The 26,418-nt window shown below is 45.4% G+C and overlaps 1 protein-coding gene across 5 annotated transcripts in view; it reads right to left on the bottom strand.

The window, feature by feature from the left end:
* LOC144510753 (ubiquitin thioesterase otulin-like) overlaps positions 1 to 16,086 on the bottom strand; it is a 77,003-nt gene extending 60,917 nt beyond the window's left edge. The window contains exons 1-4 of one of the 5 annotated variants that reach the window (XM_078240574.1): positions 15,994 to 16,084; positions 15,725 to 15,790; positions 15,278 to 15,618; positions 1,034 to 1,480 (exon numbers count right to left, since the gene is read on the bottom strand). In XM_078240574.1, the coding sequence (XP_078096700.1) occupies positions 1,034 to 1,266 (233 nt within the window). In that variant the 5' untranslated portion in view covers positions 1,267 to 1,480; positions 15,278 to 15,618; positions 15,725 to 15,790; positions 15,994 to 16,084. Of the gene's footprint in view, positions 1 to 1,033; positions 1,481 to 15,242; positions 15,638 to 15,724; positions 15,791 to 15,993 lie in introns of those variants that run through there. The other 4 variants (XM_078240563.1, XM_078240585.1, XM_078240603.1 and 1 more) reach the window with 4 other exon arrangements.
* Between the last annotated feature and the right edge of the window lie 10,332 nt (positions 16,087 to 26,418).

The raw sequence follows: 26,418 nt of genomic DNA, 5'->3' as shown, positions 1-26,418 counted from the left end.
ACCTCGCCCCCCCCCCTCCCACCTCGCCCCCCCTCCCACCTCGCCCCCCCCTCCCACCTCGCCCCCCCCCCCCCCCCTCCCACCTCGCCCCCCCTCCCACCTCGCCCCCCCTCCCACCTCGCCCCCCCTCCCACCTCGCCCCCCCCTCCCACCTCGCCCCCCCTCCCACCTCGCCCCCCCTCCCACCTCGCCCCCCCCTCCCACCTCGCCCCCCCTCCCACCTCGCCCCCCCTCCCACCTCGCCCCCCCTCCCACCTCGCCCCCCCTCCCACCTCGCCCCCCCTCCCACCTCGCCCCCCCTCCCACCTCGCCCCCCTCCCACCTCGCCCCCCCTCCCACCTCGCCCCCCCTCCCACCTCGCCCCCCCTCCCACCTCGCCCCCCCTCCCACCTCGCCCCCCCCTCCCACCTCGCCCCCCCTCCCCATCGCCCCCCTCCCCCGCGCCACCCCTCCCACCTCGCCACCCCTCCCCACCCCGCCACCCCTCCCCACCCCCCACCCCGCCACCCCTCCCCACGCCCACCCCTCCCCACCCTACCCCCCCCTCCCACCTCCCACCCTACCCCCCTCCCACCTCCCCACCCTACCCCCCTAACCCCCGACCACCTCCCCACCCTACCCCCCACACCTCTCCACCCTACCCCCACACCTCCCCACCACACCTCCCCACCCCCCACACCTCCCCACCCTACCCCCCACACCTCCCCACCCTACCCCCCACACCTCCCCACCCTACCCCCCACACCTCCCCACCCTACCCCCCACACCTCCCCACCCTACCCCTACACCTCCCCACCCTACCCCTTAACCCCCGACCACCCCCCATCTCCCCGCCCAACCCCCCCACCTCCCCACCCTAACCCCCCCACCTCCCCACCCTAACCCCCAACCACCTCCCCACCCACACCATCCCCCCCCCACCAATATTATGGTTTGTAATGAAGAGCTATAACCAACGTCATACTAATCTAATACAAACCTAATGGCTGTGAAACTGATTAAATCAACCAAACTAGAAAAAAATGCAATTTACCTCTCGGTTGGAACAGCACCATTCTGGCAAACATCTTTACTGTCCATTTTATTCTGCAGATCTATAGGATTCTTGCTGGATGCAGAGTTCTGTGGGACTGATGGCTGCTCTTCATCAACAGATGTACTGCATCGATCGATATTCACAACATTTAGTAAAGCTTCCCTTTCATTTTGTGGCCCGGATTCTTGCTCATTATGATGGGAAGTACTTCCACAACAAATGTTCCCCATTTTAATTTTTTGTGGAATGCCAATTCATGTTAGGATTCCTTGACATTGTTGTGTAAAGATAGCGCATAATCTTTATGGACATTCACCATGGCTTCCAAATGTGTTTAAATGCAACTTAAGACATACAGGTGCTTGAACTGGGTGTTCACTTCTTGGTGTAAAGGTTGTAGGTGTTCACTAGTCTCATCTCATCAATGTATTTATTTCCATTGACCTACAATAGAAAAGTGTTGAGTTAATAAACCAGAACGAACATTTTGTATATCTCGCTTTCCCTCTGAACAGGAATGATCAATTTATAACTTGTTGACATTCTTGTGACATTCAAAGGTTAAGTTTTAAGTATATATGTCCAGAACATGCAAAAGCACAGCTCAAACCAAATGCAAATTTTAACAATTTAAATGTGAGACTGGCGATTCAGAGGGCTAACCCCAAGTTTATTTTTTTTGGTTGGGTTATGTACTGGTCTCTTTATAAAACATGGCAACACGGTGACACAGTGGTTAGCACTGCTGCCTCACAGCTCCAAGGTTTGATTCCCAGCTCGGGTCACTGTGTGTGGAATTTGCACATTCTCCTCATGTCTGCGTTTGTTTCCTTCCACAATCCAAAGATATGCGGGTTCAGTTGATTGGCCATACTAAATTGTCCCTTAGTATCCTGGGATGCTTAGGTTAGAGGGAGTAGCAGGGTAAATATGTGGGGTTACAGGGATGGGGCCTGGGTGGAATTGTTGTCGGTGCAGACAAGATGGGCAGAATGGTCTCCTTCTGCACGGTAGAGTTTCTATGACATTTCTATGATAGTGCTCATGATTAAATGGTAACTTTAACATTGCACAGTTAAACAGTAGATATTGTACTTCCAGCACTGGGTCACATTTAGCAGAAAGCCATACTGATCAATTAAGTATAATTCATAAATAGCTCAAGTGATGTTATGCAAAATGTTATACACATGCAAAGTGAGATTCAAGTGCACCAACTCATGGGTGAGACTATAATGATGTGGAGATGCCGGCGTTGGACTGGGGTAAACACAGTAAGAAGTCTAACAACACCAGATTAAAGTCCAACAGGTTTATAGCAAATAAACCTGTTGGACTTTAACCTGGTGTTGTTAGACTTCTTACTGAGACTATAATGCCAGCTGTGTTCTTTAATGCATACTGATGTCTCCAGCATGCTTTTGACCTTGTATCAAAACCTTGCTTTTGACCTTGTATCCAAACCTTGCCTTTTTCCTGCCACATTATTAAATTAACCTTTATTTGATATCTATTATGCAATTCGGCAGGAAGCAAAGCCAATTGTTATACACTGTGACTCGAGTGTCGCTCAAAAAAAGTGCAGAAGAATACAGTATCAGCTGATGAACCATGGGACAGTACCATGTGAGGGATAACTGGAGAGGGAGTGAAAGGATCTCGCTGTTGTTGTTCATGTTGACAACAAAAAGAAAAGGAAGAGTAGGAAAGATGTCAGATGGAAAAGGAACTAGGAGCTAAATTAAAGAATAAGACTTCAAGGATTATAATCTCTGTTTTATCACACAAACCACATGCTCATTGATTTAGAGATAAAGAAGATTAGGACACGAGCATGTGGTTAAAGGTGTGGTGAGAGACACAAGCCAGTTATTAGATCAGGAAGAAACTCTACCATTGGGTCCACCTGAATGGGACTGGGAGCAGGGTCTTAGCAGAAAGGATAAATGAGCCAATCACAAGGACTTTACAGTAGTAAATATGATTTTGATTTATTGTCACATGTACTAGTATACAGTGAAAAGTATTATTTCTTGCGCACTATACAGACAAAGCATACCATAGAACCATAGAAAATTACAGCTCAGAAACAGGCCTTTTGGCCCTTCTTGTCTGTGCCGAACCATTTTTTGCCTAGTCCCACTGACCTGCACTTGGACCATATCCCTCCACACCACACACCGGTTTAGAGAAGGAAAGGAGAGAGTGCAGAATGTAGTGTTACAGTCAATAGCTAGGGTGTAAAGAAAGATCAATTTAATACGAGGTAGGTCCATTCAAAAGTCTGATGGCAGCAGGGAAGAAGCTGTTCCTGAGTCGGTTGGTATGTGTTCTCAGACTTCTGTATCTTTTTCCTTGTAGGGCACCGGTGTTGAGGATGATCGTAGAGGACGTGTTGTTGTCTATTCTTGCTGATACTGAAGGTGGAAGAGAGTATGTAAGGATGTGTGGGGTCCTTAATTATGCTGGCTGCTTTTCTGAGGCAGTGGGAAGTATGGACAGAGTCAATGGATGGGAGGCTGGGTTGTGTGATGGACTGGGCTTCATTCATGACCCTTTGTAGTTTTTTGCAGCCTTGGACAGAGCAGGCGCCAAATTTCCTTGGCCTCCTGAGAAAGTAGAGGCGTTGGTGGGCTTTTTTAACTATGTCAGCATGGAGGGACTAGGACAGGTTGTTGGTGATCTGGACATCTAAAAACTTAAAGCTCTCAACCATTTCTACTTCGTCCCCATTGATGTAGACAGGGGCATGTCCTCCACTGCGCTTCCTGAGCTCAATGACTATCTCCTTCGTTTTGTGGACATTGAGGGAGGGATTATTGTCATCACACCAGTTCACCAGATTCTCCATCTCTTTCCTGTACTCCATCTCATTATTTAAGATCTGACCCACTACAGTGGGTGTCATCAGCAAATTGAGTTGGAGGGGAATTCGTTCACACAGGTATAGGTGTATAAGGAGGTGTAGTAAGGGGCTGAGGACGCAGCCTTGTGGGGCACCGGTGTTGAGGATGATTGTGGAGGATGTGTTGTTGCCTGTTCTTACTGATTACGGTCTGTGGGTTAGGAAGTCTAGGATCCAGTTGCAGATGGAGGAGCTGAGCCCCAGGCTACGGTGTTTGGAGATGACTTTTGTCGGAATAATGGTGTTGAAGACTGAGCTGTAAATAGGAGTCTGACATCGATGTCTTTGTTATCTAAGTGTTCCAGGGTTGAGTGTGAGGCCAGGGAAATGGCAGCTGCTGTGGACCTGTTTCGGCAATAGGCAATCTGGGAGGCTGGAATTGATTTGTGCCATGACTAACTTTTTGAAGCACTTCATAATGAGAGTCAGAGCCACTGGATGATAGTCATTAAGACATGCTGCCTGGCTTTTCTTGGGTACCGGGATGATGGTCATCTTCTTGAAGCAGACAGGGAGCTTAGATTGGTGTAAAGAGAGGTTAAAGATGTCTGCGAATGCCCCCCACCAGTTGGTCTATGCAGGATCCGAGTGCTCATCTGGATACCCTATCCAGTAAGAAGTCTCACAACACCAGGTTAAAGTCCAACAGGTGTATTTGGTAGCAAAAGCCACTAGCTTTCGGAATGCTGCCCCTTCGTCATGTGAGTGGGAGTTCTATTCACAAACAGGGCATATAAAGACACAAACTCAATTTACAAAATAATGGTTGGAATGCGAGTCTTTACAGGTAATCAAGTCTTAAAGGTGCAGATCATGTGAGTGGAGAGAGCGTTAAGCACAGGTTAAAGAGATGTGTATTGTCTCCAGGCAGGACAGTTAGTGAGATTTTGCAAGCCCAGGCATCTCCACATCATGACTACCCTATCCAGGCCAGTCGCTTTCCATGGGTTGACTTTCGAGAAGGTTGCTCTGACGTTTGCGATGGGGACCTCGGATACAGGTTGGTCCGAGGCTTCGGGGTGGAGGGCGTGCTCTTGCTGACCTCTTGCTCAAAACGGGCATAGAATGCGTTGAGTTCATCAGGGAGGGGTGCATTGGTGCCGGCGATTTTACATGCCTTTGTCTTGTTGCCTGGTAGTGGGTGAGAGGGGGTGAAGAGGTGCTCACATAGAAAAGGTTCATCAATAGCAGTTAAGAAAAGGCAAATGAAAGAGAATAGTGTGACAGTCAGAATTTGTGCTTTACTCTATACAGGTAAAGAGAATGAAAACTTATAAAATAATTACACCAGGAAAGAAAAATAAGGAATATGTGAGCAAAGCATTAGAACAAAGGACAGGCTGAGGTGTGTGACCCATAAGCATTGTTTGTACAAATGCATGGAGTATAAGGAGCAAACTGAATGAATTACAGGTTGAGTTCTTTTTCCCTCGGGACAAAAACTAGTTTTGTATCATATTAATTTTTTCTTTTAGTTGGTAGGATCTGTGTTGCTGCCTCAGCTATTCGTCATATGTATTAGCAACATGGATAAAGGGATACAAAGCCAGAAATCCAAATTTGCTGATGACACAAAGATAGGTGGCATTGTATGCAGTGTTGATAGAAGCAGAAAATTAAGAGATATAAATTCAATGGGCAAAACCATGGTAACTGCATTTCAGTGCTGACAAAGGATAGAATAGGATACTTTCTCAATGGTATAAAGCTAGAAACAGTGGAAGTAAAACAGTCTTGGGTGGTCCGGGTAATACATAGTACATTAAAATGTCACGAATAAATAGAAAAAAAAATCAAAAATTGTAATGAAATGTACATGTAATGGACAAGAACACAAGGGGTAGAAAATCATATACAAAGCCTGCTTAGATTACACCTCAGTACTGCAAGTGTGTCTGGGCACCATGCCTTCAGGAGACTATATTGGCTTTGGAGGAAGTGCAACAAGGATACTTGATGTAATATTCAGGCATCACATTACTTCAACCCACTAAGGAACATAGCAGTAGGCCACCTAGCTCATTAGGCCTGTTCCACCATTTAATTATAGAGTAGGATAAAGCTCTTATTTTGAATAATCCTACAATATCAACTTCAATAATGTCGAATACCACAGAGTAATTAATTCCTCTGTTACTATCAAAAGCAACTCCTTATTTATTTAGTATTCTTGTCTATGCTCAAATCTTTTAAAATTCATATTGCATCTTTTAAGGAAAAATTTTATTACCTCATTGCTAATTAAGGAATACAAGGAATTAAGGTTGATCAATCTTTTTTTCATTTAAAAAAAAAGTTTATTAGTCACAAGTAAGACTTACATTAACACTGCAATGAAGTTACTGTGAAATTCCCCTATTTGCCACAATCCGGCACCTGTTTGGGTCAATACACCTGACCAGCACGTCTTTCAGAATGTGGGAGGAAACCGGAGCACCTGGAGGAAACCCACGCAGACACGGGGAGAACGTGCAAACTCCACACAGACAATGACCCAAGCCGGGAATCGAACCCAGTCCCTGGCGCTGTGAAGTATCAGTGCTAACCACTGTGCCGCCCGTTTTCCACATGAGAGAAATGGGGTAAACCAGTATTAGACTAAATTATTTTGTAAGTGCTGAAGCGATTGCTGGCCCAATCAGTCCGTGCTGGTATTTAAGCTTCACTCGAGCCTCCTCCCATTCTCCTACATCGAACTCATCCTTTCCTACATCACCATAACCTTCTATTCCATTCTCCCTTCTATCCTTATCCATGTTCCCATTAAATGCATCACACCTCAACTATGCCCTGTATCAGTGGGTTCCACATTCTGATCGCTCTCTAGTAAAGAGGTTTCTTCCGAATTTCCTATTTGATTTATTGGTGACTACATTTAATGGCCTTTATTTTGCTCTTCCTGTGTCAACTCTATCAAAGCCTTGCATAAATTAAAGATGGGTGACCGCTAGAAGGGACAGGCAGTCAGTGCAGGAATCCCCTGTGATCGTCACCCTCTATAACTGGTATACCATTTTGGATACTGTTGGGGGGGATGGCCTATCAGGGGATAACAGCAAGAGCAGCCAGAGCAGTGGCACCACGGCTGGCACTGTTGTTAAGCAAGGAGGGAAAAAGAGCACTAGAGCAATAGTTATAGGGGACTCTATAGTTAGGGGTGCAGATAGGCACTTCTGTGGAGGTGAAAGAGTCTCCAGGATGGTATGTTGCCTCCCTGCTGCCAGGGTCCAGGGTGTCTGAACGGGCAGAAAGCTTTCTGAAGGGAGAGGGTGAACAGCCAAAGGTCATGGTACATATTGGTACTAATGACGTAGGCAGGAAGAGTGATGAGATCCTGCAGCAGCAGTTTAGGGAATTAGGTAGAAAGTTAAAAAGCAAGACCTCTAGAGATGTAATCTCAGGATTACTCCCTGTGCCACGTGCACAGCGAGGCTAGGAATAGGAAGATAGTACAGGTCAACACGTGGCTAAATAGCTGGTGTAGGAGGGAGGGTTTCAGATATCTGGACCACTGGGATCTCTTCTGGGGCAATTGGAACCTGTACAAGAAGGATGGGTTGCATCTAAACTGGAGGGGCATAAATATTCTGGCCGGGAGGTTTGCTAGTGTCACACGGGAGGATTTAAACTAGTTTGGCAGGAGGGTGGGAACAAAAGCAAAGGTGAATTAACTGAAGGGAAACCAGAGAGTAGGGCCAATAAGACTCGGAGAAAGAGCAGACAGGGTGTGGTTGCTAATTAAAGAGGGTCTTGTGGACTGAAGTGCATTTGTTTCAATGCGAGAAGTGTAACAGGTAAGGCAGATGAACTTAGAGCTTGGATTAGTACTTGGAATTATGATGTTGATATTTCAGAGACTTGGTTAAGGATAGAGGGGGATGTAAAAGGGGTGGGGGAGTTGGACTACTGGTTAAGGAGAATATCACAGCTGTACTGCGGGAGGACACCTCGGAGGGCTCATACAGCGAAACAATATGGGTAGAGCTCAGGAATAGGAAGGATGTAGTCACAATGTTGGCGGTTTACTATAGGCCGCCCAACAGCCAGCGGGAGATAGAGGAACAGATATGTAGGCAGATTTTGGCAAGTAAAAGTAACAGGGCTGTTGTGGTGGGAGATTTTAACTTCCCCTATATTGGCTGGGACTCACTTAATGCTAGGGGCGTGGATGGGGCAGAGTTCGTAAGGAGCATCCAGGAAGGATTCTTGAAACAATATGTAGATAGTCCAACGAGGGAAGGGGCCATACTGGACCCGGTATTGGGGAATGAGCCCGGCCAGGTGGTCAATGTTTCGGTAGGGGAGCAGTTCGGGAACAGTGACCACAATTCAGTGAGCTTCAAGGTACTGATGGATAAAGGTAAGTGTAGTCCTCAAGTTAAGGTGCTAAATTGGGGGAAGACTAATTAGAACAATATTAGGCAGGAACTGAAGAATATAGATGGGGACAGATGTTTGAGGGCAAATCAACATCTGGCATGTGGGAGGCTTTCAAGTGTAAGTTGATAGGGATTCAAGACCGGCACATTCCTGTAAGGATTATGGATAAGTATGGCAAGTTTCGGAAACCTTGGGTAAAGAGGGATATTATGAGCCGAGTCAGAGGGAAAAAGGAAGCATTTGTTGAGGCTAGGAGGCTGGAAACACACGAAGCAAGTGTGGAATACAAGGAAAGTGGAAAGAAACTTAAGCAAGGAGTAAGGAGGGCTAAAAGGGGTCACGAAAAATCATTGGCCAGCAGGATTAAGGAAAATCCCAAGGCTTTTTATACATACATAAAGAGCAAGAGGGTAGCCAGGGAGAGGGTTGGACTACTCAAGGACAGGGGTGGGAATCTATGTGTGGTGAAAGAGGAAATGGGCGCGGTATTAAATGAATACTTTGCGTCAGTATTCACCAAAGAGAAGGACTTGGTGGATGAGTCTGGGAAAGGGTGTGTAGATAGTTTGAGTCATGTTGAGATCAAAAGGAGAAGGTATTGGGGTTCGTGAGAAACATTAAGGTAGACAAGTGCCAAGGGCCTGATGGGATATACCCAGAATACTGAGAGAGGCAAGGAAGGAAATTGCTGGGGCCTTGAGAGAAATATTTGTATCCTCACTGGCTATAGAGGAGGTCCTAGAGGATTGGAGAATAGCCAATGTTGTTCCTTTGTTTAAGAAGGGTAGCAAGAATAATCCAGGAATTACAGGCCTGTGAGCCTTACGTTAGTGGTAGAGAAATTATTGGAGAGGATTCTTCAAGACAGGATTTACTCCCACTTGGAAATAAGTGGATATATTAGCGAGAGGCAACATGGTTTTGTGAAGGGGGGGTCGGTCTCACTAACTTGATCGAGTTTTTCAAGTGACGAAGATGATTGATGAGGGTAGGGCACTGGATATTGTCTACATAGATTTCAGTAAGGCCTTTGACAAGGTCCCTCATGGCAGACTGGTGCAGAAGGTGAAGTTGCATGGGATCAGAGGTGAGCTGGCAAGGTGGATACAGAACTGGCTCGGTCATAGAAAGAAGTCTCACAACACCAGGTTAAAGTCCAACAGGTTTATTTGGTAGCAAAAGCCACTAGCTTTCGGAGCGCTGCTCCTTCATCAGGTGAGTGGGATTTCAGTTCACAAACAGGGCATATAAAGACACAAACTCAATTTACAAAATAATAGTTGGAATGCAAGTCTTTACAGGTAATCAAGTCTTAAAGGTACAGACAATGTGAGTGGAGAGACGGTTAAGCACAAGTTAAAAGAGATGTGTATTGTCTCCAGCCAGGACAGTTAGTGAGATTTTGCAAGCCCAGGCAAGTCGTGGGGGTTACAGATAGTGTGACATGAACCCAAGATCCCGGTTGAGGCCGTCCTCATGTGTGCGGAACTTGGCTATCAGTCTCTGCTCACCGACTCTGTGCTGTCCTGTGTTGTGGACTTGCAAAATCTCCACATCATCGGTCATAGAAGACAGAGGGTAGCAGTGGAAGGGTGCATTTCTGAATGGAGGGCTGTGACAAGTGGTGTTCCTCAGGGATCAGTGCTGGGGCCTTTGCTGTTTGTAATGTATATAAATGATTTGGAGGAAAATGTAACTGGATTGATTAGTAAGTTTGCGGACGACACAAAGGTTGGTGGATTTGCGGATAGTGATGAGGACCATCAGAGGATACAGCAGGATATAGATTGGTTGGAGACTTGGGTGGAGAGATGCAGATGAAGTTTAATCCAGACAAATGTGAGGTAATGCATTTTGGAAGGTCTAACACAGATAGGAAATATACAGTAAATGGCAGAACCCTTGAGAGCATTGATAGGCAGAGGGATCTGGGTGTACAGCTACACAGGTCACTGAAAGTGGCAACGCAGGTGGAGAAGGTAGTCAAGAAGGCATACGGCATGCTTGCCTTCATCGGCCAGAGCATTGAGTTTAAAAATTGGCAAGTCATGTTGCAGCTTTATAGAACTTTAGTTAGACCGCACTTAGAATATAGTGTTCAATTCTGGCCGCCACATTACCAGAAGGAAGTGGAGGCTTTTGAGAGGATACAGAAAAGATTTACCAGGATGTTGCCTAGCATAGAGAGCATTAGTTATGGGGGGAGGTTGAAGAAACTTGGTTTGTTCTCACTGGAACGACGGAGGTTGAGGGGCGACCTGATAGAAATCTACAAGATTATGAGGGGCATGGTCAGAATGGATAGTCAGAAGCTTTTTCCCAGGGTGGAAGAGTCAATTACTAGGGGGCATAGGTTTAAGGTGCGAGGGTCAAGGTTTAAAGGATGTACGAGGCAAGGTTTTGTTTTTACACAGAGGGTGGTGAGTGCCTGGAACTCGCTGCCGGGGGAGGTAGTGGAAGCAGATAGATAGTGACTTTTCATGTATCTGAAAAGAAAAAAAGAGTTTTGATTTGCCCTAAAAAGTGGTCAAGATGCCGCTTAATAGGATGGGAATGGAATGAAGGGTCCCTGGAAGGGTAGGGGGTTTTAGTTCAGTTGGGCAGCATGGTCAGTGCAGGCCTGGAGGGCCGAAGGGCCTGTTCCTGTGCTGTAATTTTCTTTGTTCTTTGATCTCTATTAGCTTCACCCACCAATTTTCTCTAGCAGCAAAAAAGGGCCACCCTTTTCATCCTTAACCTCGCCGTACTGATAGAGCTTGATTCAGGATAGTGATTGTAAATGTGATGTGGCGGCATCTGTCCATCTTGGAAGACAATGAACCTCGCCCAGGGTGTATCTCACTTCTGGATTGAACAATGTCTGTTGTGACTGCAGAGACCGATTCACGAGTGGCCATCCCTTCTACAGCTGGCATAGCTGAATAGTGTTGGGCTGAGGTTGACTGATTTTTTCTTTTGGCAGGCCCTCTTTTCCATCATTTGGCCACTTCTTTTGTCCTCTGCTATTTCCAAGACCTTATTGGCTGCTTGTCTCCAGGCACTTGGCAGCAACAAGGACATCCCACACATTGATTCTCATCCTGGTCAAGATGAAGCCTTACATGCAGAGATCTGTGTATTACGATATGGGCAACATTTTGGCTGTAAGGTAAAGTCATAGTCCCAGGTGACCATAGGCTGCTCTCCCCTTCTGAGGGGGAGAACTGATTGGTGGTGATTTAACCTGACGATCACCACACCTCATGTTAAGTTTGAGAAGGTGGTTCAGCCGGTATGGGGATTGAACACTGGAGTCACTCTGCATCACAAACCAGCCACCCAGTTAACTGAGCTAAACTGTGTAACGCTGTTAGCAAGCTCAATGTACAACATATCTTTGGGGATGCAGCCATCGTCGATTTGACTCACAGGACTTAGCCAACATAGAGCTGACTCAAAAGGGAAAATATGCTGGGGATTTCGATGCACTGGTGTACTTCCATATTTGGCACTCTGTCTTAACAAGAGTTGCCCAATATTTATCTGAGGCAGAGGAGTGGAAGGTGTTCAACTGTTTTCCATTTTGCATAGGTTACCTATGCCTCATGGATAACCATGCGGCATTTAGGGTGGCACAGTGGTTAGCACTGCTGCCTCAGAGTACCAGGGACCCGGGATTTGATTCCAGCCTGAGGTTACTGTCTGTGTGGAGTTTGCTCGTTCTCCCCGTGTCTGCATGGGTTTCCTCTGGGTGCTCTGGTTTCCTCCCACAGCCCAAAGATGTGCAGTTAGGTTGATTGGCCATGCTAAACCGTCGATCTGCCAGCTTGCACTGAGTCTCAGGATAGATGCATGATAACATGTCTGTAGTCTGATCAGATCAATACTGTGAGGCACTTAACACTGCCATCAACAGAATTCCCCACGCTGAGGGACTTTACCTTCTTGGGTCTTCAACACAAGGATGGGTACTGACTACACAGCTTGAAACCGCAGCACTTGGAGGAAACTCATGCAGCATGGGGAGAATGTGCACAGGACACCCAGGAATCAGCAAGGTGGATGAAAATGAAAATGAATCAATCCCCTTAGTGCCAGGGGGATTAGCAGGGTAAATACGTGGGGTTACAGGGATAGGGCGTGGCTAGACTGTTTGGTAGGGTAGGCTCAATGGGCTGAATGGCCTCCTTCTGCACTGTAGGGATTCAATGATTCATTCATGTAAAGGAAGGTTCTGAAAACAGGCTTGGTACACACACAGCTTTGTACTTTCTGTTAGTTTGTTGTTGCCCCACACTTGATTTATTAACATTGACATCACAGTTGCAGTCTTGGAAATCCTGGTGTTGATTTCGGCATCAAGGGACAGGTTGCTGGTAATTTTTGTATTTGAAGCTGTCGGTGATGTTCAGAATGAAGCTATCGATGTTGATGGAAGGTGAAGCATCTTCATTCTGGCCAATAACTGTGGTATTCCTGATGCTGATTGGCAGTCCAAACTCCTTACCAGCCCAGGAGAACCAATCTACAAGCTGTTACATGTAAATTTCAGTATGGAATGCGAGCTCAATGTCAACAGCAAACAAATCATGGACAATCAATCATGATCTTGCACTTTGGTCTTAATGTGTAGTCTTGTCAAGTTGAACAGCTTGCTGTTGGCTTTGACACAAAAGTAGACACCCTCATTTGAGTCACCAAAAGCTTACAATAACAGTATGAAGAAACATATGGCGCAGTTGGCACCAGGACATAGCCCAGCTTTACCCTGCTACTGATTTTGAAAGCTTCCGATGTTGCTCCAGGGTAACTAATGAAACTGTGCATGTTCCCACGGAAAGAAGAAATGACAACCAGGCAGGCAGCCAATTGACCGTGCCATTTTAAATGTCTGTGTCTGCTGACAAGGTCGTGGAGTGGTCTGGGCTGTTTGCGGCCCCTCTCTTGACACCATCGAAGTGAGAAAATTATGTTAACCGTCGATCTGCCAGCTTGGAAACTGCACTGAGTCTCAGGATAGATGCATGATAACATGTCTGTAGTCTGATCAGATCAATAATTTGAGGCACTTAACACTGCCATCAACAGAATTCCCCACACTGAGGGACTTTACCTTCTTGGGGCTTCAACACAAGGGTGACTACACAGCTTGAAACCGCAGCACTCGGAGGAAACTCATGCAGCATGGGGAGAATGTGCACAGGGCACCCAGGAATCAGCAAAGTGGATGAAAATGAATCAATCCCTACAATGCAGGAGGAGACCATCTGGCCCATCAATTCCGCACCGACTCTCTGACAGAGTGTCTTATCCAGGCGCAGTCCCCCCATCTTAACCCCACAAATCCAGCTAACCAACACATCTTGGGACACTAAGGGATAATTTAGCATGGCCAATCCATTTACCCTGCACATCTTCGGACTGTGGGACGAAAACAGAGAAGACCCATGCAGACATGGGGAGAATGTGCAAACTCCACACAGACAGTCACCCAAAGCTGGAATTGAACCCAGATCCTGGCGCTATGAGGCAGCAATGCTAACCACTGTGCCACCGTGCTGCCCATTATGTTAACTATGCTGTTACCATAGGATCTGTATGACAACCTCACCAAAACCCTGAATAGCCATAGAATCCCTACAATGCAGAAAAAGGTCATTTGGCCCATTGAATCTGCACCGATCACAACTGCACCCAGGCCACATCCCCATAACCCCACTTATTTATTCTGCTAACCCCCTGACAGTAAGGGGCAATTTAGCACAGCCAATCAACCTAACCCACATATCTTTTGACTGTGGGAGGAAACCAGAGCACCTGGAGGAAACCCACACAGACACATGGAGAATGTGCAAACTCCACACAGATAGTCACCTAAGCCGGGAATTGAACCTGGGCCCCTGGTGCTGTGAGGCAGCAGTGCTAACCACTGTGCCACCATGGTTCAGTCCTGGATGTGATTAACAACAGCAATAACAGCAGAATCCAACTCCTGTAATCACTTGTGAACTTGCTGGTGTGTCTTCAATACCCAAGTGAATCCCTTCCCACACAGAGCAGGGGAACGGCCTCTCCTTGCTGTGAACTCACTGGTGTCTCAGTAGGGTGGATAAATGAAAGAATCTCTTCCCACAGTCAGAACATTTGACCGGTTTCTCGCCAGCGTGAATTTGCTGGCGTCTGCAAGATGGATAACCGAATCCCTCCCCACATTGACAGCAGGTGACCAGCCTCTCCCCAGTGTGAACGCACTGGTTTACCAGAAGGTTGGAGTGGCAAGACTTTCTTATTCTTGTACACCAATTTGCTTGCAATAAAGGCAACATGCCATTTAAATTCCTAACTGCTTGCTAACTTTCTGCATTGCTTATACAAGCCTATCCCAGTCTCTTTGAACATCAACACTTACAAATTGCTCACCTCAAAATTGTTTTTTATTGATATGATCAAAGTGAATAACTTCACACTTCCCAATATTATGTTACATCTATCTTGTTGCTCGTTGATCTAACAGCAACCTATCCTCCCCACAACCTACCTTTCATTCTACATACAAATGATAATTATCCATTGTTGAGACCTCTCAAAAATGTTGCAACTCGCTTATTGGGCAAAAAGTGGTTACGGATAGTAATTATGACCTGGAGTTGGAGTGCTGCCATTTCTAACTGAGGTTGATTTGATTTTAAAATCAACTAATATCCACCAAAAATTTTCAACCAACCTTGGTCTGACAACCGCATTCTTTATGCAAGGTCAACTGTATAAACATATACCCTCTATGCTGTCAAGATTAAATGGGCTCCCTTATTTCTGAGACACAAGGCATCCAGAAAGGGACGAGATTAAATGCCAACGGACATTAGGTAATACACAAATGCACTGCATTTTCTGTGGCTCAGGATACCACTATAACACCCAAAGGTTCAAGTTGAAAATTACATTTGCTGCTGGCCATTTCCACTTCAAAAATTTACCGTAGTCAGCTCTCCTCACATCAGACTGGTAGCTGAGGTTTATTCCCCTCTCCGGCCTGGTAGCAGCCCTGAGCAAACCTGCTCATACCTCCACAGGATGTTTCACGGACCCATTTCCTTTAGGAGTTATCATTGGAAGGGTTTAGTCTGCATCTTCTGCATATTTATATATTTCCAGAAACAGCGATTTGAACCGATACAGTTGGAGGAACCAACGACAGCGCACGAGTGTGAGCCAAATATTCGCATTATTGTCATTTCAGCAACATCACAGACTCCTATTCCAAGGAGCAATTTTTCTACTTTTCACTGCATTCAGGGAACATCAGCTTCGGAAATACCTGGACATAAAAAGCACACTCTAAACCTCGGATTTCCGCAGCAACAACCTCAAGCTCTGCGATAAATAACATAACTTTATAGATTGTGAACATTATCATTCATTACCTGATAAAATTCAGCCGTCATGTTTCGTGTTTGTGTTTCACTGACTACTCCTCCTCCGCATAACAACTATAGGAAGTGAACATCATGAAAACATTTTGGTTTCGCTTTCAGTCCTATATGTTTATGTTTCATATTCTTGTTCATAAAATAATGCAGTTTTGCCCACTTTTAACTCAAATACAAGATCTATTTCCAGAAGTTACTTCATTGTAGCCGAGAAATATATGAATCATTTATACGAATTGATTTTTGGGGAGGAAATTACTTACGGCAAACGTTTCTGGTCTAACGGAAAGCAGCAGAAAGCTCAGTGCTATCTTGCTCTGGAAGTTATAAACAAATCGAGCTGATAATTCTGGCTGGAGGCGTTGTCAGAGGGTTGATCACATGACGTTCTGGACTATGTTCATGTGACATCTAGAAATGTTATTGCATTTATAATATAAAGGTTGGATCCCCACTTGTTCCTGGCTTCACTTCAGTAGCTGCGGTGTTAGAAGTTCTGAGAACCAGGAAATATCCATGTGGCTGAGAGAAGGAAACGGAGGGCTGAGTAGGGATAGGGTAATGTTGGGGGAAACACCACCGATAATTAAGGGTAACTGACTGAAATTTTACTGATAACTAATACTGAAGTTACTAGGTTAACCGTCAGATTATCCTGGTAACTTAGTGATAACTAACTGAAAGTAATATATACAATACTGATAATCTTCCTGTACAACAATCCTATAATTAATATTCACCCTGAAACCAGAGCACTGCACAAGAAGCAGAGAGTCCATAGAAACTAGAAGCAGGGGTAGGCCATTTGGTCCTTCGAGCCTGCTCCACCATTCATTTTATCATGGCTGCTCATCAAATTCAATATCCTCATCCCCTTCCCCCATATCCCTTGGTCCCTTCAGCCCCAAGAGTATATATGCCTAGTAAGAACATAAGAACATAAGAAATAGGAGCAGGAGTAGGCCATCTAGCCCCTCGAGCCTGCCCCGCCATTCAATAAGATCATGGCTGATCTGACGTGGATCAGTACCACTTACCCGCCTGATCCCCATAACCCTTAATTCCCTTACCGATCAGGAATCCATCCATCCGCGCTTTAAACATATTCAGCGAGGTAGCCTCCACCACCTCAGTGGGCAGAGAATTCCAGAGATTCACCACCCTCTGGGAGAAGAAGTTCCTCCTCAACTCTGTCTTAAACCGACCCCCCTTTATTTTGAGGCTGTGTCCTCTAGTTTTAACTTCCTTACTAAGTGGAAAGAATCTCTCCGCCTCCACCCTATCCAGCCCCCGCATTATCTTATAAGTCTCCATAAGATCCCCCCTCATCCTTCTAAACTCCAACGAGTACAAACCCAATCTCCTCAGCCTCTCCTCATAATCCAAACCCCTCATCTCCGGTATCAACCTGGTGAACCTTCTCTGCACTCCCTCCAATGCCAATATATCCTTCCTCATATAAGGGGACCAATACTGCACACAGTATTCCAGCTGCGGCCTCACCAATGCCCTGTACAGGTGCATCAAGACATCCCTGCTTTTATATTCTATCCCCTTCGCAATATAGGCCAACATCCCATTTGCCTTCTTGATCACCTGTTGTACCTGCAGACTGGGCTTTTGCGTCTCATGCACAAGGACCCCCAGGTCCCTTTGCACGGTAGCATGTTTTAATTTGTTTCCATTGAGATAGTAATCCCATTTGTTATTATTTCCTCCAAAGTGTATAACCTCGCATTTATCAACGTTATACTCCATTTGCCATATCCTCGCCCACTCACTCAGCCTGTCCAAATCTCTCTGCAGATCTTCTCCGTCCTCCACACGATTCACTTTTCCACTTATCTTTGTGTCGTCTGCAAACTTCGTTACCCTACACTCCGTCCCCTCCTCCAGATCATCTATATAAATGGTAAATAGTTGCGGCCCGAGTACCGATCCCTGCGGCACGCCACTAGTTACCTTCCTCCAACCGGAAAAACACCCATTTATTCCGACTCTTTGCTTCCTGTCGGATAGCCAGTCCCCAATCCACTTTAACACACTACCCCCAACTCCGTGTGCCCTAATCTTCTTCAGTAGCCTTTTATGGGGCACCTTATCAAACGCCTTTTGGAAATCCAAAAACACCGCATCCACCGGTTCTCCTCCATCAACCGCCCTAGTCACATCTTCATAAAAATCCAACATGTTCGTCAAGCACGACTTTCCCCTCATGAATCCATGCTGCGTCTGATTGATCGAACCATTTCTATCCAGATGCCCTGCTATCTCCTCTTTAATAATGGATTCCAGCATTTTCCCTACTACAGACGTTAAGCTGACCGGCCTATAGTTACCCGCCTTTTGTCTCCTTCCTTTTTTAAACAGCGGCATAACATTAGCCGTTTTCCAATCAACCGGCACTACCCCAGAATGCAACGAGTTTTGATAAATAATCACTAACGCATCCACTATTACCTCTGACATTTCTTTCAATACCCTGGGATGCATTCCATCCGGACCCGGGGACTTGTCCACCTTCAGTCCCATTAGTCTACCCAGCACTGCCTCTCTGGTTACATTAATTGTATTAAGTATTTCTCCTGCTGCCAACCCTCTATCGTTAATATTTGGCAAACTATTTGTGTCCTCCACCGTGAAGACCGACACAAAAAACTTATTTAAAGACTCAGCCATATCCTCATTTCCCACTATTAACTCCCCCCTCTCGTCCTCCAAGGGTCCAACATTCACTCTAGCCACTCTATTCCTTTTTATATATTTATAAAAACTTTTACTATCATTTTTTATATTAATTGCTAGCCTAGCTTCATAGTCTATCCTTCCTTTCTTTATCGCTTTCTTAGTCTCTCTTTGTTGTTTCTTAAATTTTTCCCAATCACTTGTTTCTCCACTATTTTTGGCCACTCTGTACGCAGCTGTTTTTATTTTAATACTCTCCTTTATTTCCTTCGTTATCCACGGCTGGTTCTCCCTTTTCTTACAATCCTTGTTTTTTGCTGGAATATATTTTTGCTGAGAACTGAAAAGGATCTCCTTAAAAATCCTCCACTGTTCCTCAGCTATCCTACCTGCCAGCCTGCTCTCCCAGTCTACCTTAGCCAATTCATCCCTCATCCTATCATATTTCCCTCTGTTCAAACAGAGGACACTGGTTTGGGACCAAACTTTCTCCTCTTCCATCTGAATCAGAAATTCGACCATATTGTGGTCACTAGACCCAAGAGGGTCCTTCACAATAAGATCCTTAATTCTAGTGCTCTGACCTGTTACCCCATTCACTCCCAGGTCATTTTATGGAATCATAGAATCCCTACAGCGCAGGACCATTTGGCCCATCAAATCTGCACCAACCACTATCCCACCCAGCCCCCATTCCCAGAACCCCACATAGTTACCCTGCTAGTCTCCCTGACATTAACCAATTTAGCATGACCATTCAATCTAACATGCACATCTTTGGACTTCATACTTTGCAAATATTTTTCTTACTTTCAAACAATGTTCTCCCCTCTCAGTAGTGATTTGTGGTGAAGCATCCCATAGTCTAATTGCTCTCAATTCACAAATCTTGCTCTCCCTTCTGGAGCTATTCCAGAGGAATCTCATTTTTCACCCCCTTGTTCCCCATTTTCACTCTAGTAAAGCCTCCATTCTTACGACCAGGATGGGAGGAGTGAAAAGTTTATCAAGCCCCATTACTCCACAGGTCACCCCATTAGTTTAACAGTTTAATTCATGCACTAAAATGGCCAATTATCCCTCTTCACTGCTGTTAGACCCAGAATAGAAGAACCTTTAACCAAGCTGTTTTCAATTATTTCAGAATAATTAATGTTATAAAACAATTTTTACAAGTTGCAAGAACTGGTTAACACACAATTGCCATCTGGAAGTATAATTATCTATCTCTTCAAAAATTGCTCATCACACAAACACATGCAGTCTCAAAGTACAAATATATGGGGGTCTCTGCAGAGATGGGAAATTGGTAAGAGTATTCTTTGGAAAAAAATAAAGTTTGCAGGGTTTCAATGCTGTCGATCTGAAGTTACCTCATGCAGACAGATCGCTAGTCCCAGTAGAGGCCTGTATGTTCTTACCAATTGAGCTTTGATGCAGAGGAGATCAATCCTTCTTGTCTCAGCATCTTGGGTTTCCCAAAGACAGACAAGTTCTGCTGAAATGAGGATTCTTAGCTGAATCCTGTTGACCACTCTATCTCAAGCAAGGGAAGCAGAATGTGTGTTGGACAGCTTCTCACTTTCTCACTTCAGTCCAAACTGAATTCAACAAACAAGTTCAAAACTGAAAGCTCATCCCTGTCATGTGATTTCCAGTAAATTACTAGCCTTTGCCCTTTAACCAGTTTTTCCCCATCAATTAAAATAGTTGCAAATGAACAGACTGCTCTTCCCCTCTCAAGTAACATGTTGGTTAGGTGATTTCTTGGAAAAGGCAATCACGCACCTAATTCAAAGGTGAAATTAAGACCTTTATGTAGAAAAAAAATCCAAGTGTCCAAATGTTCTTAAAAATTTTCAAAGAAAAGTCTTTTATGGAGAAGATCCTGAGAGGCAGGATTTATGAGCATCTGGAGAGGAATAGTATGATCAGAAATAGCCAGCATGGCTTTGTCCAAGGCAGATCATGCCTTACGAGCCTAATTGAATTTTTTGAAGATGTAACTAGACACATAGAACTATAGAAAATTACAGCTCAGAAAAGACCTTTTGGCCCTTCTTGTCTGTGCTGAACAATTTTTTGCCTAGTTCCACTGACCTGCACTTGGACCATATCCCTCCACACCCCTCTCATCCATGAACCCGTCCAAGTTTTTCTTAAATGTTAAAAGTTTTTTCTTAAATGTTAAAAGCATTTACCACTTTATCCGGCAGCTCATTCCACACTCCCACCACTCTCTGTGTGAAGAAGCCCCCCCCTAATATTCCCTTTAAACTTTTCTCCTTTCACCCTTAACCCATGCCCTCTGGTTTTTTTCTCCCCAAGCCTCAGCGGAAAAAGCCTGCTTGCATTCACTCTATCTATACCCATCAGAATCTTATACACCTCTATCAAATCTCCCCTCATTCTTCTACGCTCCAGGGAATAAAGTCCCAACCTATTCAATCTCTCTCTGTAACTCAGCTTCTCAAGTCCCGGCAACATCCTTGTGAACCTTCTCTGCACTCTTTCAACCTTATTTACATCCTTCCTGTAACTAGGTGACCAAAACTGTACACAATACTCTAAATTCGGCCTCACCAATGCCTTATATAACCTTACCATAACACTCCAACTTTTATACTCGATACTCCGATTTATAAAGGCCAATGTACCAAAGGCACTCTTTACGACCCTATCCACCTGTGACATCACTTTTAGGGAATTCTGTACCTGTATTCCCAGATCCCTCTGTTCAACTGCACTCTTCAGCGTCCGACCATTTACCCTGTACATTCTACTTTGGTTTGACCTTCCAAAGTGCAATATCTCACACTTATCTGCGTTAAATTCCATTTGCCATTTTTCAGCCCATTTTTCTAGTTAGTCCAAATCCCTCTGCAAGCTTTGAAAACCTTCCTCACTGTCCACTACACCTCCAATCTTTGTATCATCAGCAAATTTGTTGATCCAATTTACCACATTATCATCCAGATCATTGATATAGATGACAGACAACAATGGACCCAACACCGATCCCTGCGGCATACCACTAGTCACAGGCCTCCACTCAGAAAAGCAATCCTTCACAACCACTCTCTGGCTTCTTCCATTGAGCTTGAAGGAGCAGCGCTCCGAAAGCTAATGGTATTTGCTACCAAATAAACCTGTTGGACTTTAACCTGGTGTTGTTAAAACTCTTACTGTGTTCACCCCAGTCCAATGCCGGCATCTCCACATCATTCTTCCATTGAGCCAGTGTCTAATCCAATTTACTACCTCCCCATGTATACCCAGCGACTGAACCTTCCTAACTAACCTCTCATGAGGGACCTTGTCAAAGGCTTGCTGAAATCCAGGTAGACAACATCCACCACTTTCCCTTCATCCACTTTCCTGGTAACCTCCTCGAAAAACTCTAATAGATTGGTCAAACATGACCTACCACGCACAAAGCCATGTTGACTCTCCCTAATAAGTCCCTGTCTATCCAAATATTTGTAGATCCTATCCCTTATCCACCTTCCAATAACTTGCCCACCACCGACGTCAAACTTACTGGCCTATAATTTCCCAGATTTCTTTTGGAACCTTTTTTAAACAACGGAACAACATGAGCCACCCTCCAATCATCCGGCACCTCCCTCGTGAATACTGACATTTTAAATATGTCTGCCAGGGCCTCTGCAAGTTCAACACTAGCTTCCCTCAAGGTCCGTGGGAATACCCTGTCTGGTCCTGGGGATTTATCCACTCTGATTTGCCTCAAGACAGCAAGCACCTCCTCCCCTTTAATCTGTAAAGGTTCCATGACCTCCCTACCTGTTTGCCCTATTTCCGTAGACTCCATGCCCATTTCCTCAGTAAATACGGATGCAAAAAAACCATTTAGTATCTCCCCCATCTCTTTTGCTTCTATACACAGTCTACCACTCTGGTCTTCAAGAGGACCAATTTTATCCCTCACTATCCTTTTGCTCCTAACATACCAATAGAAGCTCTTTGAATTTTCCTTCACTCTGTCTGCCAAAGCAACCTCATGTCTTCTTTTAGCCTTCCTGATTTCCCCCTTAAGTAGCTTCTTGCACTTTTGATACTCCTCGAGCATCTGATCTGTTCCTTGCTGCCTGTACATTTCATACAACTCTCTTCCTCTTAATCCGTGTTACAATCTCCCTCAAGAACCAAGGTTCCTTATTCCTATTTACTTTGCCTTTAATCCTGACAGGAACATACAAACTCTGCACTCTCAAAATTTCTCCTTTGAAGGCCTCCCACTTTCCATTTACATCTTTACCAGAGAACAGCCTGTGACAATCCACACTTCCCAGATCCCTTCTCATTTCATCAAATTTGGCCTTTTTCCAGTTCAGAACTTCAACCCGAGGACCAGATCTATCCTTATCCATGATCAGGTTGAAACTAATGGCATTATGATCACTGGATCCCTCACACCCACATCCATCACCTGCCCTAACTCATTTCCCAATAGGAGATCCAATATCGCATCCTCTCTAGTTGGCACCTCTATATACTGATGTAGAAAATTTTCCTGAACAGATTTTACAAACTCTACCCCGTCTAAACCTTTAACAGTATGCGAGTCCCAATCTATATGTGGAAAATTAAAATCCCCTACTATCACAACTTTGCGTTTCTTGCAGTTGTCAGCTATCTCTCTGCTGATTTGCTCCTCCAATTCTCGCTGACTACTGGGTGGTCTATAATACAACCCCATTAATGTGGTCATACCTTTCCTGTTTCTCAGCTCCACCCATATGACCTCGGTAGACAAGCCCTCTAATCTGTCCTGCCTTGAGCACTGCTGTAACTATTTTCCCTGACCAACAATGCCCACCCCCCACCTTTTATCCCTCTGCCTCTATCCCGCCTGAAACATTGGAACCCTGGAACATTGAGCTGCCAGTCCTGCCCCTCCTGTAGCCAAGTTTCACTAATGGCTATAATGTCATATTTCCATGTGTCTATCCACGTCTTCAGCTCATCTGCCTTCCCCACAATACTCCTGGCATTGAAATAGACACATCCCAAAAGGTTATTTCCACCGTACTCAACCCTTCCATTTGCGATTTTGCTTGAACTAAGCTGTCTTTTTACCCCTGCTCCACTACCTGCTCTGGCACTCTGGTTCCCATCCCCCTGCAAATCTAGTTTAAACGCTCCGCAATAACACTAGCAAACCTCCCTGCAAGTATATTGGTCCCCTTGTAGTTCAGGTGTAACCCATCTCTCTTGTACAGGTCCCACCTGCCCCAGAAGAGGTCCCAATGATCCAAGAATCGGAAACCCTGCCCCCTACACCAGTTCCTCAGCCACGTGTTCATCCGCCCAAGCATCCTACTCCTACCCTCACTGGCACGTGGTACAGGTATCAATCTTGAGATTACTACCCTCGGGGTCCTGCTTTTTAACTTCCTTCCAAGCTCTTTGTACTCACTCTTTAGGACCTCCTCACTCTTCCTACCTACGTTATTTGTACCGATGTATACCACGACATCTGGCTGATCACCCTCCCACTTTAGAATGCTGTGCTCGCGATCAGAGACATCCCTGACCTTGGCACCTGGGAGGCAACAAACCAAAGAACATAGAACATAGAACAATACAGCTCAGAACAGGCCCTTCAGCCCACGATGTTATGCCGAGCTTTATCTGAAACCAAGATCAAGCTATCCCACTCCCTATCATCCTGGTGTGCTCCATGTGCCTATCCAATAACCACTTAAATGTTCCTAAAGTGTCTGACTCCACTATCACTGCAGGCAGTCCATTCCACACCCCAACCACTCTCTGCGTAAAGAACCTACCTCTGATATCCTTCCTATATCTCCCACCACGAACCCTATAGTTATGCCCCCTTGTAATAGCTCCATCCACCCGAGGAAATAGTCTTTGAACGTTCACTCTATCTATCCCCTTCATCATTTTATAAACCTCTGTTAAGTCTCCCCTCAGCCTCCTCCGCTCCAGAGAGAACAGCCCTAGATCCCTCAACCTTTCCTCATAAGACCTACCCTCCAAACCAGGCAGCATCCTGGTAAATCTCCTTTGCACTCTTTCCAGAGCTTCCACATCCTTCTTATAGTGAGGTGACCAGAACTGTACACAATATTCCAAATGTGGTCTCACCAAGGTCCTGTACAGTTGCAGCATAACCCCACGGCTCTTAAACTCCAACCCCCTGTTAATAAAAGCTAACACACTATAGGCCTTCTTCACAGCTCTATCCACTTGAGTGGCAACCTTTAGAGATCTGTGGATATGGACCCCAAGATCTCTCTGTTCCTCCACAGTCTTCAGGACCCTACCTTTGGCCCTGTAATCCACATTTAAATTAGTCCTACCAAAATGAATCACCTCACATTTATCAGGGTTAAACTCCATTTGCCATTTTTCAGCCCAGCTTTGCATCCTATCCATGTCTCTTTGCAGCCTACAACAGCCCTCCACCTCATCCACTACTCCACCAATCTGATCCACCCTTCAGCCCCCTCCTTTAAGTCATTAATAAAAATCACAAAGAGCAGAGGACCAAGCACTGATTCCTGTGGCACTCCGCTAGCAACCTGCGTCCAGTCCGAAAATTTTCCATCCACCACCACCCTCTGTCTTCAATCAGATAGCCAGTTACCTATCCAATCGATCAACTTTCCCTCTATCCCACACCTCCTTACTTTCATCATAAGCCGACCATGGGGGACCTTATCAAACGCCTTACTAAAATCCATGTATATGACATCAACTGCCCTACCTTCATCAACACACTTAGTTACCTCCTCAAAAAATTCAATCAAATTTGTGAGGCACGAGTTGCCCTTCACGAATCCGTGCTGACTATCTCGGATTAATTTGCATCTTTCTAAATGGTCGTAAATCCCATCCTAAGGACCTTTTCCATCAATTTACCAACCACCGAAGTAAGACTAACTGGTCTATAATTACCAGGGTCATTTCTATTCCCTTTCTTAAACAGAGGAACAACATTCGCCACTCTCCAGTCCTCTGGCACCATCCCCGTGGACAGTGAGGACCCAAAGATCAAAGCCAAAGGCTCTGCAATCTCATCCCTTGCCTCCCAAAGAATCCTAGGATATATTTCATCAGGCCCAGGGGACTTATCGACCATGTGGGAGTCTCTGTCCCGACCACAGAACCTCTTGTCCGTACCTCTGACCATTGAGTCCCCTATCACTACTGCTCTCCTCTTCTTCCTCCCACCCTTTTGTGCTGTAAAACCAGACTCAGTATCAGAGTTCCGGCTGTCGCAGCTTGTCCCAGGTAAAGCATCTCCCACAACAGTATCCAATTTAGTATACCTGTTGTGGAGGGGTATGGCCACAGGGGAACCCTGCTCTGCCTGTCCTTTCACATTTCCATTTCCTCTCCTTACAGTAACCCAATTTCCTGTGCTCTGCTGCTTAGGTGTAACTACCTCCCTAAAGCTACTGTCTATATACTTCTCATTCTCCCGAATTAGATGGAGGTCATCAAGCTCCTTCTCCAGTTCCCTAACACGCTTTGCTAGCAGCTGCAGCTGGATGCATCTCTTGCAGGTGTTGTTGTCAGGGATACCGGAGGTCTCCCTGATGTCCCACATCCTGCAAGAGGAGCATTCCAACATATTGCCTGGCATTTTTCTTTACTCTGGGGAAAAACAAGAATAAACTTTCTGGGGAAAAAAAACCTACTCACGCTTCTGCCTGTTCTCGCCGAAGCCCGTTTTGAACCAAAGCCCTTCAGCCCTCACTCTGCCACCTGCTCACTCCACCGCCCGCTCTCAACGCTGGCCGCTGGATAGTGCAGCCTGCTTTTTAAACCTCCTGCGCGCTAAAAAAAACAACAAAAAATCTTCCCAGGTCACCCCACGGTCGGCCTACTTCCGTTTTTCCCTTAAAACTACTAGACTAAGAAACCCTGCGAAAAAGTAAGTAAAATAAAGTAAAATAAAGCCAATCTCTTACCCTTTCACTCTAGCCACCAGTCGCTCCTCTCTCTCTTGC

Source organism: Mustelus asterias, chromosome 2, assembly GCF_964213995.1.
Source record: "Mustelus asterias chromosome 2, sMusAst1.hap1.1, whole genome shotgun sequence".
Lineage (NCBI taxonomy): Eukaryota > Metazoa > Chordata > Chondrichthyes > Carcharhiniformes > Triakidae > Mustelus > Mustelus asterias.
The sequence above is the reverse complement of the archived record's forward strand: the minus strand, read 5'-3'. Positions and strand labels throughout refer to the sequence as shown.